General features: G+C 49.5%; 1 protein-coding gene across 1 annotated transcript; it reads right to left on the reverse strand.

Annotated features, from left to right (window-relative positions):
* Positions 1-4,577: 4,577 nt before the first annotated feature.
* On the reverse strand, positions 4,578-10,728 carry LOC122388017 (solute carrier family 45 member 3-like). Its single transcript, XM_043378753.1, has 9 exons — positions 10,230-10,728; positions 9,006-9,186; positions 8,243-8,433; positions 7,527-7,692; positions 6,979-7,159; positions 6,647-6,784; positions 6,290-6,395; positions 5,679-5,902; positions 4,578-5,531 (listed from the first exon to the last, which is right to left on the reverse strand). Exons 1-9 carry the CDS (start codon positions 10,393-10,395, stop codon positions 5,196-5,198), a joined length of 1,689 nt encoding a protein of 562 aa, XP_043234688.1. The 5' UTR covers positions 10,396-10,728; the 3' UTR covers positions 4,578-5,195.
* Between the last annotated feature and the right edge of the window lie 2,348 nt (positions 10,729-13,076).

The raw sequence follows: 13,076 nt of genomic DNA on the forward strand, positions 1-13,076 counted from the left end.
ACGCCGCAGCGGCCAGGCGCTGCGGAAGTCCCCGACATATGTCCTGGATTTTAGTTGGCTTTCTGACCCGCCGCAAATAGCGGTGGCCGGTGGGCACTCTCGTTTAGGTATATCCAGGACCGTCCCGTCTAAATTATATTTAATCGGCGCGGCGCGTAGTGCGGGTATGAGTGTGCAAAATGTGTGTGGTACGCGTGGATGTGAGTAAGTGAACGGGAGATGATTTGATCCGCAGTACCTACCTGCTAAAAATATAGAGTCGGGAATGTGAGCCAAATCTTTGAGTTGGGTAACGGCAGATGCCGGGCTGATACACGGTGAACGTAAACGAACAGTCATACGGGCCGCTTAGTTTAACCTTGAGTTTAACCCTCGAGGGTAACCCTCGAGGGTTTAACCCTCGGCCGGCGAGGGTTAATACACCCGGGTGGCAGGCGGGCATTGTAGAGTAACTTTGATTAACGTAATGTCTATACACGGGGGGAGCCAATAAAAAGTTGCAGGTTCCGATACTTGAATCCCCTACAAGTTATAGCATGACCTTGATGAGGAAAGGTCAAAATTTGTCATTGCATTTTGCAACAAATACCATCCTAGGATGGCTGCAGCGCCAGCTTGCATTGCAAGTATGGCGGTTGAAAAGTCCTGTCCGCTCCGGGTTACAGCTTACTTATGCCGTACCCGATGTGGGTGTGGGTGGAGCAGATTGGCTATGTACAGTTATCTCAGTGGCATGTCCATCAAGACAGCCCATATTCAGCTCAGTGCTATAATTCAGCTGGACCTGGTCAGCAGACTATTACTTTTCCACTCAGGACTCAGGAGCAGAGCTGAACCAATGGTAACGTTCTTTCAAGTTGGAACACCGCCATATCATTTTGACGGTCGGGGCTAGCTATTTTATCAAATCGATTAAATTGAACTAAATTAAATTTAAAACAAAATCGAAAGCACGGTTAAACATGTACTATCATAGACCTGTGTATACCGACCTCTGGGCTCAGAGGTCTCAGGCAGGCACTATGCATGCCACTCAATTCCACTGACATCCCGGCCCATGAGCTGTGTGCATCATAATAAGGAATTTCCTATTCGAATCATGTTTATCTTCCCTGTATTTCGTAAACGGACACACAGAACGGCTCTGTACATGTGTGAAAATACAAACAAAAATACAGTTGCTGACAAGTGGCAAGTTGTCGGTATTCACAGATGAAGATTAGGTATGAGATATGTTACCTAAAACGAAGTGAGACAAACTTCTGGGTGCGACTTTGACAGGTTTTTACACCTTATTTTCACCTTTTTCAAGTGGGCAAATACAGGGTGGGCCAAAAAAAGTGTGTCACTTTTGAGCAGTAATTTCTCGAAAGTGGTAAAAGATACGAAAAGGAAACTTTCACAACTTAAAGAAAATCGTTTGACAAATTATATGATGCCAATTTTATGGAAAAGTTTCAACCGAACTGACGTTGCCATCACCATTTCAAAAAACGGGATCTGTGCGTCTCTTTATTTGCGCATGTGCTCGAAGTGGGCACCGCTAAGCTGAAGGTCATCCGGAAATTCGCTCCAGAAGCTGACGCTCACCCTCTCCGCGGTGGCTGCTGTCACTTCACGCATGTATTGATCGACGCTGACACTCAGCTCCTCCAGGCTACCGGGCTTGTTGCGATAGACGCTGTCCTTGCAGGCTCCCCAAAACCAGTAGTCCAGCGGGTTAAGGTCAGGACTGTGAGGAGCTCACTGCTTTTCACTTCCCTTGGAGATCACGCGGCAACCGAAGAGCTCTTGGAGCAGCTGCAGTGTCTCTCAGGCCGTGTGCGGTGGCGCTACATCTTGCATGAACAAAGCTTGTAGCGTGATCACCAAGGGAACTGGAAAGCGAAAAGCAGTGGGCCCCTCACAGTCCTGACCTCAGCCCGCTGGACTACTGGTTTTGGGGAGCCTGCAAGGACAGCGACAGCGTCTACCGCAACAAGCCCGGTAGCCTGGAGGAGCTGCGTCTCAGCGTCGAGCAGTACGTGCGTGTCGTGCCAGCAGGCACCGCGGAGAGAGTGGGCGCCAGTTTCCTGGAGCGTGTTCAGACGTGCCTTGAGCGTTGAGGTGCCCACTTCGAGCACATGGGCAAACATAAAAGACGCACATATCCCATTTTTGAAATGGTGATGGCAACATCAGTTCAACTGAAACTTTTTCATAAAATGGGTATCATATAATTTGTCAAACGATTTTCTTTAAGTTGTGAAAATTTCTTTTTGGTATCTCTTACCACTTTCGAGAAATAGCTGCTGAAAAGTGACACTTTTTTTGGCCCACCCTGTAAACCCATGCTAGCCATCCCCACTGCTCTAATCTCTATTATTCGTTCAGCGGCCCATATCGCTGCTGTACGACTATCATTTTGATTTGTGACGGTCTGTGATATGCGTTCAAGAGCATTCATTTGTTTGCGACATAAAGGTACACAAACATATACCTACAGGCACTGGCGGTCGCAGCCGCTAGCAAAAGGGGGGGCCAAAGTCACACTCGCGGGACATAACATTTATCCGTCACCGGGAGGGGGGGGGGGGTGATCGGCTAATTTTTTTTACGTTCACGAGGCGCCGCACAGTTGGAATTACTTATGCTTCATCCATCTCATTCTTGCGTGAAATCTTTGAGCTCAATTTAAGGCAAAATCACCAGTTCCATTTACCGTCTCACGGTGTGCCCACCGGTCGGGCCGCTGCACCATGACGACGGATCGGTGTAGCATAGGTATACTGGAAGGTCAGGCACGCGGATTCATGACCTTACCACTATAAAACAATTCGGAAAAGTACAGATAGGTAGGTACCTCTTGCTAAAAAGTTCAGATACCTCTTGCTTTGAACAAGCATGTGAAACCCAGAGAGCATTTTTAGACCATGACATTTACCCATATAGGTACCTAGTTGTGTGGCGGCGGGAGAGAGTAGGTACACCGACCTCTGGAGACCCCCACAGGTTCCGAGCTTTCAGAATTGGCAGCTGAGGGCCGCGCGCGACTCCTGCGGGGCTTCGCAACGGCTCTGTTGGGGCTCACTCAACCTGCGTAGTCCTACTGCTAAAAAGACTGGCCCTGAGCCCTAAGGACTTCATCAGTCTCTGCCAGCCCCAGGACCCACACCGGCTCATGGGGACCTGACGTCGAAAGATGAGGGAATCAGCGCGGGACCATCAGGACGTAAAGCAATTTAAGCAATCTCGATCAGGACCAACGTAAGGCTGTGCCGGAGACTGCGTGAGCCCTCTGATCTTCAGAAACCCACCCATGTATGTTTTCATGTAGAGGCCAGTTTAGGGCCCTCAGAGACCAGTACAGGGCCTGCAAACTACAAAGGCCAGTAGTTTGAGACCATCAGAGATCGAGTTGGGCTCTCAGAGGCTAATGTGGGTCCTTACTCATTACAGGCCACCATGGGCCCTCAGAGGTCAGCGTGGGGCCCTAAAAGACCGGCATGAGCCGTCGTTGGACCCCAGAGGCCAGCAGAGGGGCCTCAAAGGCCAAGATGGGCACTCCTCAGAGGCCAATGCAGACCCTTAGAGGCCGGCATCGGGTCTTCAGCAGCCAGTGCGGGACCCTTATTGGCACCTAAAGGTTCATCTTGGGACACCAGAGACAGAAATAAGGCCACCAGAGACCGGTGTGAGACCCTCAGACGCCGGTTGGGACCCCTGAGGCCGGTTAGGGGCCCTCATAGGCCAGATGTGGGGCCTCAGAGGTTAATGTAGGCTCTTAGCGGTCAACGTGGGCGCTTGACCGCCACTGAAGTTCCCTCAAAGGTCAGTGTAGGACGCTCAAAGACCGGTGTGGGAGCTATATTAATAGCTTGGCGTGTTTTTTTTTTAGCCTCGTGACGATCGAATAATTGCCAGGGCCCCATACACCTATATGGGGGCCCATTGGTTGTTTGAGGGGGGGGGGGTCAAATGATATGATGGCCCCCTTTATTGACCTTTGGGGGCATGGCCCTGATGCCCCCACCCCGGCCCCCCGCGACCGCCACTGTGTACACATTACACACATGCCTCTGAGATTACATACTAGCTCATGCAAACTCTGTGCAGGCCCCGAAGGTCCCACGCTAATCCTTAAGAAACCAAGCCGGCATACGGCATCACCACCGGGCTTCTGAGGTGCACAGCACCAACCCTTGAGGTCTTACTTTAGTGTCTTGGAGCCAATCTCCTTTAGCAGGGCCCACCCGCCACTGCCGAAGAGGGTCTCATGCCAGCCATTGCTGAATGCTGGGCCTACGAGAGCCTTAAGTAAACCCACGCTGATATTCCATATAAGATCCGGCCATACTCGTGAACCGGTGCCAGCGACGCTGACCGCCAAATTGACAGAATGCGAAACTGAGCCCACTCATGAGTGAAATTTACGTCCTTTGATGGCGCAAGAAAGAAAATGAAACATACGAAAAGCTTTTCTAGGACTTTTGTTCGATCTGAAAGGTGGGGCCAAAAGATAGTATGGCCCCACCTTTCAGCACCAAAGGGGGGGCCATGGCCCCCGTGGCCCCCCCCCCTGCGACCGCCAGTGCCTACAGGCTACGTCGTTTCGTTTAAATGCTAACACTGTCGGAGCTTTTTATCTAAAGAAAATTTGTCCGTACATTCGGATGATGCCGGTGCAGTCGCATTGATACCTACTCACTAGTCAGTAGAACCAAATCATTATTTCGTGGCACATCACAATAAAATCTTGCAAGTTTGCTTGCTTAACCCAAAATGCATCGTCAATCACCGTTTTTTATCATTTAGATCAACCTGCGCTAACTTCAAAACAAAACTGAATAGGCCTCACCCTGTCAGCCTTGTACAGTAAAAACGTGATAAAATAGGATAGAGTCATTAAAAACACGCCTTATTGTCATTTTCCACAAAACCATTCCTACAAACAGTATGTAAAACGGTGATAAACCTTAAAGATTTATATCAATCTTTACCAGTCCCTCTCCACCCCCCCCCCCCCCCCCCCCCACGAGAATACACTGCTAATGTTACGACAGACATTTGTTGTTCGCGGCGCTAGTTCTACAGTGAGGCACGGCGCTGCGGTCGCCGGTACCCCGTAGGCACGTGATGGCTATACGGTTCTGCGATCACAGATTAGGGACGCGTCAGATCACAGTCTGCCCTGCCGATTTTGACGGCAGGAGTCGCTACACCAGCGCCTCGGAGGTTCGTATCGACGGAGCCGGCGGAGGCGAGCTCACGAGCTCCAGCGGTGTCGCCGTCATCTCCGGCGGAGGAGAAGGAGGTTTTACCGCGGACGGCATGTCCTCAGCCCTGTAGATCAGCGTGGTGGCCAGCGCAGCGGACACGACTCCCAGCAGGCCTCCCAGCAGAAGATACAGCTGCGGCATGCCGAACGTGTCGACCAGGTACCCCAGCGTCAGCGACGGCAGGATCGACGCCAGGCAGTAAGACATGTCCAGGATGGCGAAATTCTCACCCAGACCGGCCGACTCGCTCGACGGCTTGTCCGCGAAGAAAATCTGAAGGAGAAGGCGAGGAAGAAGTTTTGTTAAAATCTAGTTATACGAATAAGTGTTAAGTGAATGAGTCATAAAAGAAGTCGAATTCGGAAGAAAACTGAACTTTTCTTACTTTAATGTCAGTATACAATTAAACGAATGGCTCACCTTGGGCTGATAGTGGTAGAGGGTTACCAAGCTGTTGGGTATCGTGCCCAGGATGGCGTACCCGCAGCCCATCACCGTGCACAACAGGTATATCACGGGCACTGACGATGTCAGCGGTAACATCATCATGGATACGCTGAACAGCGACAGACACAGGACGTAGGTGCCGCGCCGGCCCAGGCGCTGCGTCAGCAACGGTGCGCAGAACAGGCTGAACAGACTACCTGGAAGAGAAAGAACGAGAAAAGTCGGTCTCTGGTATCGGGAGGCTGGGCTTTCGAAAAGCAAAGGCATAATCATATATGTACTCGTATGTGCCTCGCACCGTTTTCCCACGAATAAAGATGACACATTAATGACAATGTCTACATAAATTGCATTAAACACTTTTTATATGTAGGAACAGAGATCACTGCAGCCTATGTTCCTCGCACGTTAGCACGGATTAGTTACTGGGTACGAATTGCAGGAGCAACCGTGGATTTGAGTCACCCTTCACGTAAACACTGTGTCTGGTGCAGCGACAACCAGACAGCAACATGACCCGGTCGGCTCTACAACGAATCGACATAAACAAACAACGAACATGGGAGGGGATACAAACGTCTTACCGGCGACAGCGTCTATGAGAAGTCCTCGGGAGCCTATTCGGATACCCGCGTCAAACTTGGCCCGACCTTCAGAGCCCTCTGGGTCCTCTGCTCGACCCCCGAACGCCTGAGGGTGAGCCAGGTCAGATGAGACCGAGACGCTTATTGGAAAGCTAGGATGCGTAAAAGACATCTACATACACGGTCATGCATATGGTTGTATAGGTATACGGTCATACACAATACACAATATATCGCACGCTCATATAAACGGCAACTAACGACAAACTTATGATTCTGGTGTCTTGATCAGTTTACGATATATTTTTTCAACATTCTTGGCCTGTATTGTAATGCAAGTCTGCTTCACGGACTTACCTGTCCCATGTAATCGGCCAAGAACATGTAGAAGGACATGAGCGCAGTCCACGAGAGCACATCAACAATAAAGAGTCGGCGTAAAACCATCGGCGCGTCGTAAACCTCCCGGAAGATCTGATAGGGCCACAGCAGGATCTGCGAAAATAGCCACGGCATAACGTCAGACGAGCTTGGCGAAGGTGAGTTCCACATAAATGCGACCCAATGGTGAACAATCAATACACGTGACGTAGGTCAGACATTTTCTTGCACATCGAGAGTTCAGAATGCTCCAAAAATAGTGCGTCATAGACACCGAGGTGGATCTATAAATTCCCACACATAGTCACCTGGCCTACGAGCCGCGCCGTGGTCTGGAGCGGGGTGATTAGCAGTCGACGCAGTATCCGCCGGCCGTCCAGACCGCTGCTGATGGTGCCCCCAATGCCGGCACCCCCGTGACGCAGCACCGCTAACCGGCGGCCCCGCACCCGGATCAGAGGCGAGCCCTGCTCTGAGTCGCTGGCGTATCTGAAACCATGGCAGCACGGCGCAAACTGAGGCGAATGTGTTTAACTATTTCTCTTCACTTCACGTCATGCAGGTAGTCCGCACGTCCGCATGACCCACACGATTCCCCCACATCACGCCGGCAGTCGGGTAACGAAATATGAAAGTACGAACGCTTACGTAGCCGTCAAATCAGAGTTCAAAGCAGGTCATATGCAGTCTCTTACCCACATAAATCGGAATTATTATTTTTTCTGATCTCGTTTTCCATCTGTGACGTCTATCCTCCCAATATCAGCGCCCTCTAGGCTCATGCTCATATACTGAATCCGAACACGAATACGTCACAAAGTATATGAACGTTCTGGGCTCTGTGTGCCACACCCACCCGACGTCATCACTGTTGGTGCTGGCGGTGTCGCTGGCGGTCGGCGGCGCGAGCGGCGGCGGCAGTAGCGGCGGCTCGCGAACGCTGATGAGCGTCACTGCCGTCTGCAGCGTGATGAACACGGCTATCACCTTGAAGGTGATGTGCTGGGATGTTAACACCGTGTCTGCAAATGGAGACATCGTGTCACCTCACGTTAGACCAAGTCAAACGTTACGACTATTCACTCAGATCACTAACGTCATCGGAGACAGCCTGGCCTGGACGACTTGGCTGTACGGCCCTCCAGGTATTTAGTGGTTGGTTGCCAACATCACAATAAGCGATCTGCATGGATGAATACGTCTATTGGCTGTTGAAAACCATTGCCGAAGTGTGTGCACGAACCCTCTTCACATTTCTATTGCGTCATTTTACAGGAGTGTCTCTGTCATTCAAAGTTATTACACCAAAAGCACATAGGCTAACTAACCACTCTTTTGCTGGAGGGCCTTACATCGAGCCTGGAGATGTTCCATGGCTATTCATCGAATAAATATTACATCGCAGCATACAACATCGATTAAGATATGCTCGAGTGTTTATATTTTCGTAGTTTGCTATCAAAGTATCCGTTGACTGCAGACATGTGATCCGATATTTTGTCATTCGATATTTTGTCTAGGGCCTAACAAAGAAGGATGGCAAGTCGGTCTCCACTCGCCAGTTCCACTCACCTGAGAACCAGTTCCATGAGAAGAGCAGGCTGCTGCCGATGGAGCCCATGTTGACGAGCATGACGAACACGGAGAAGCCGCGGCTGTTGGCCTCCTCCGATCGGCAGATGTCGGAGATGAGCGCCTGGTACGGGTTGAAGTACACCTGGGCGGTGAACGTGCACAGCACCACACTGAGCAGCAGGATCGTCCTGTCGGACACGGACCTCGCGTCAGTGGACGTCACTGCCGCGTCATCGCCGTCAGCGGGACGTCAGTGACGCACGCACCAAGGTCACATCACAGTTTGCTTACATCACATAGGGCTCGCGAGGTCAGCGAAGTGATTTTCCATGTGCGCCTAAATGTTTACAAGAGTGAAGTTCCACGCTAATGTTTACCGGAATCGTTTGAGACGAGGATAAATATCCAGCACGCGTCTGTATGATATCTGAACAGTATCTACCGTGATGTAAATGGCAGCACCTCTGGTCCAAATATTTGGAAACGAATGGAGCGTCAAGTATAGAAAACCGCCCTACTACCAAGTCGGTACGAGTGCTCGTGTCTGGTCTGGCTTAGAGCTGCAGTCTCATATAAAGCCACATGGCATGTAAAACGTATCTCCCATGAAAACGGACCACTCATCCACGCCACTGGGCCCCCGAAAAACGACCAATTCTCCTGCGGAAGGTGCACTGCACGCTCCGCTACACCGAGTGCGGCTGCGCTGCCACCGCCTTCCCGGCCCGGTCCCGCATGCACACCGTGGCTCTGTACTGACTCCGCCGAGAGGAGGCCGGCCGTGGCAGCCGACAGCTCGGCGGCGCCCGTCAGACAGCTTATGCCCAGCAGCAGCAGCGCGCTGTAGCCCAGCAGGAACGGCTTCCGGCGGCCCATCCGGCTGCTGCAGCGGTCCGACCAGCGGCCCAGCGTCGGCATGGCCAGCAGCGCCAGCAGCGGACCTGTCGGCAAAGCAGAGAGGGTTCATCACTGCGGAAATGGTATTTCCAAGGCCCTGGTATCCCCTTGCATGGGTGGAGCGCTTACTAGGAACGGAAATGCACGCAGAGGCCGGTGTGGGTCCTGTCATTCCGAGGCGGTTGCTATACCATACCATACAGGTTCAGGATGTCGCCTAGGTAAAGTATTTTCACTCGAGGCGAGAAGTAGCATTAGGCTCAGGACGGTAGCCATGTTTGGAATTTTGAAAATAGGTTAATGAGGCTTTGAGCGTTTCTAGTTTTCGGCCGCTCCTATAGGAAAGTATGGAAAGAGAGAGCGAAAGAGAGAGAGAGAGAAAGAGAGAGAGAGAGAGAGAGAGAGAGAGAGAGAGAGAGAGAGAGAGAGAGAGAGAGAGAGAGAGAGAGAGAGAGAGAGAGAGAGAGAGAGAGAGAGAGAGAGAGAGAGCATGGTTATCAGCAACAGCTGACTTTTGCACAATATTGCACGTTGCACACCTGTACATACCGAACTGAGTGCACGGACGCTGCATCAGAAAAAGTTGCAAAGGTGAAATAGGCAGAACAATGAACAGAAACTTCCACACGTGTTTCCCCAACCAACCTACTTCAACCCAAACGACCAAACAGCCAAACAACCGACCGCCCGACGCGACGGACCGACTGACCGACCGACTGACCGACCGACCCACCGACGCGACGGACCAAGCGACTGACCGACCAACCGACCATGAGGATCATCGCGACGGACCGGTCACCCGAAGATCATTGACGGAGGTCAAAAGGCTAAACCAATTAATCAGCAGTGCCATCAATCTCGAGCATTGACACGATAACGTTCGATGGTCTTGATTGGATATGGTATCGCTTCTTAATTAATGCCAATCTCCATAGTCAATTAACAGGGCTGTTAATTCTCCCGAATAGCAGCGATGCGATTAAAGAGGTGGCACCAGGTATTGTGTGTTACTTCTAAGCATTTAAATGTGAACCCTGTCTCCTCTAACCTTCTAACCTTCTACCCTAAAACTTCGGTCCCAACTTACCGATGCCCATGGTGAGGCTCATGGCCGTCTCACTGAAGTTGCTGCGTCTCAGCAGCGTGGGCGCGATGGTGGTAACAGAGGCGAACCCCAGCTCGCCGCCGCACGCCGCCATATTCAGCAGCAGCAGCCGGGGCAGCGAGGGCCCGCCCCCTGGTGACGTCACCATCCCCGCCGGCCTTGACCGGGCGCCGTGGTCAGCCAGAGGTCACCGCACTGTGAGGGCAAAAGGCGCTGCGTGATTCGTAGAGTTGATCAAAATATTGAAATGAGAATTGTAGCAAAGAAATATGTGAGCATATTTGAGCTGAGTGGTCAGTAAACAGTGTGCAAATTTATGGTAATAGGGCGAAAGAGCGAAATTTAATACGGACCAATTGATAAACGCTTGAGTTCACAGTACGGCCGACATTCGACAGCATTAATGGTAAGCCTTCCGGTTGCCGCCTACGGGCAAAAGAGACTAGATATGTAGAAAACCACCATTAAACGCAAATTAATGGGCGTTAGTTTTCATTCACTCAAAGCCATTATCGAAATCGCTTCGGAAAATGTCAGCCATAGTCGCATTTGAAGCCCCGGGTTCAATATAAAAAGGATATCTTACATTTTATATCATGGACAACGATATAACCGTTGTAATATGCCACTGTTGACCGAGCGGATGTGATAGGGCTTCGAATGAAACAAGGATACAACAGTAATCCACGATTAGCCGTCGAAGCGGCTGCGGACTGCGGACTGCGCCGCAGCACATAGGTGTATTGCGGAACAGCATACCCCGCAGTTTCAAACGGAGTGAAGGAAAAGCGAGTAGTAGCGGCTGCAGGTCAGTCGAAGTGAACAGAACGATTTTGGTATAAGCTCACCTATCACGATCAGCCAAAATGAACAAAAAGAATATGAGCTCGGTGATGAACGCTTAGGCTATAACATAGAATGGCCGTGGCTTCGCTGTCACGTAACACTGGCAAACGCGGAAAAGATGGCACGGTGAATGAGTTTAGTAGTTACTTGAATTGTCAACCTGACAGCACTCGCTTTTTTCTCTTCATAACAATGCCTGTCTACGACGCATGATGTAAGCTGTGATGACAAAAAAAAATTCCTGAAAAGACGGTGTTTCTAGATGCGTTGTTTAATGATAGAGTACATAATTAAATGGGACGCAGAACACTGATGCTTTTCTGTGAGACCATGTAAATGTTTTGGATGTCGATACCGACAAACGCAGCCGGTGTCCTCTGATGTGGCGGCGCACATTTTGTGTAGTTAGCAGGCGGGTGGGTTGTTTTGTGTCGTTAGTAGGCGGTTGCGTTCTGATGGCCACCAGGGCCTCGTTTCATAAAAGGAATTACTTACGGCGTTCCGTCAATTATGCCAGATTTGGCGTATTTGATGCCAATTCGGTTTCATAAAGCCGGGGACCGGAGTAATTCACGCCATCGAAATTACGGAGCTTCATTTACGGCAAATGCTCGATTCCGGACCAATTGATGCCATTCGGGTTTCATAAAACGACGTAATTAACGCCAAATATTTTATCAAGTTCTTGATATCAGTGGTGTACCTAAACTACGCACAAAAATGTTGCGTGAATTTGAATTAATGTGAAGATTCGAAGCTAACTTTTAATGTATTTTATAATGTTGAGCCCGGTGAGGAAGAAAGAACAGCCAAAATGAGAAAAAGAAACTGCGAATCTTCTGTACCAGTCGCTTTTTGTGGCCACTATCGGAATTTTGTTTATTCGCCGCGTCGCGCCACTTTCGTAGTTAGGCAATTCTGCTTAGCTGGCTTTCTGCTGTTTTCAATATATTGATTTAATAAAGGATGGTCATCAATATCAGCTTTGTTTTTTCATAAATAATTTTTAAGATTTAAATTCAACATACTTGTTTTATAATTTCTCGTAAAAAAATAAGTGTTGACATGAAATTGTAATTTCTAGGACGCTTGATAAATTACGGTAACCACGCAAATCTGCTTAGTTACGGAGGTGTAAACAATTCCAGTCGTGGCTTTGTGAAACGGCCAAGGCCGTATAAGGCCGGAAACGGCTTCATTTGCGCTCCGTAGTTTGAAAGGGTGTGAATTACGGAAAGGTGTAAGTTACGGCAGAGCTTTATGAAACGAGGCCCAGACCACGTCCACGACCACTTAACATTCTGGAGCGGAAGATCATTTTACCGTAAAGTAGGTCTTTTGGCTTTTGCTATCCAAGTTATTCGAGCTAGATATTTAGCTATTAAAATTATTTCGGCTTAACATTTAGATATGTACAGTATTAAAATATTCAAATACTGTACATATTTACAGTATGTAAATTGTAACTTGTAAGTATTTAAAGGGACTATCTCACCTTTAACATGGGGTTTGAGTTGAGATAGCCAAGTTTGCGGCGAGGTTCAGAAACCACTAGGTATCTATCTAGGTTGCAACCCCCGCGGCCTCTTGGTGTTGAAGAAATTCGTTCCCTTCATTTGAAAATGGGCCTTGTACAAGGCCCTATCTTCAACATGGAGCGACCGTTAGTGTGACGTCACCTCGTTTAGTCATTCTGATTTAAATGGGTTTGTTCGTTGAAAAATCGCTTAAAACTTGGTCTGAACTTTGTTGTGGTGCCTACAGAGTAAAAAGAATCAGCTTTATGACAGTAATGTGGCCTGGGGAAGGAGGTAATTTTGGGCTGTGACGTCACATATTTGAAAGTTTGTGTTTGGAATATGGGAAGCCTAAGATGTTTAATGAAAAATAAATGCCAGAACCGTGTTCCTGGTCATCCAATCTATAAAGTCGGGCACAATTTAACTGGTTTTAACAACATTTTAGAAGGTGGGATAGTCCCTT

The sequence above is a fragment of the Amphibalanus amphitrite genome, unplaced genomic scaffold (genome assembly GCF_019059575.1).
Source record: "Amphibalanus amphitrite isolate SeventyFive unplaced genomic scaffold, NRLGWU_Aamphi_draft 000306F_arrow, whole genome shotgun sequence".
NCBI lineage: Eukaryota > Metazoa > Arthropoda > Thecostraca > Balanomorpha > Balanidae > Amphibalanus > Amphibalanus amphitrite.

Coding starts and splice junctions, on each gene's coding strand:
- LOC122388017 (XM_043378753.1), bottom strand. CDS start 10,395: ATGGTGACGTCACCAGGGGGCGGGCCCTCGCTGCCCCGGCTGCTGCTG. Junction 5,903..6,289: donor TCTCATAGACGCTGTCGCCG/GTAAGACGTTTG, acceptor TTTCTCTTCCAG/GTAGTCTGTTCAGCCTGTTC. Junction 5,532..5,678: donor TCTACCACTATCAGCCCAAG/GTGAGCCATTCG, acceptor CTTCTCCTTCAG/ATTTTCTTCGCGGACAAGCC.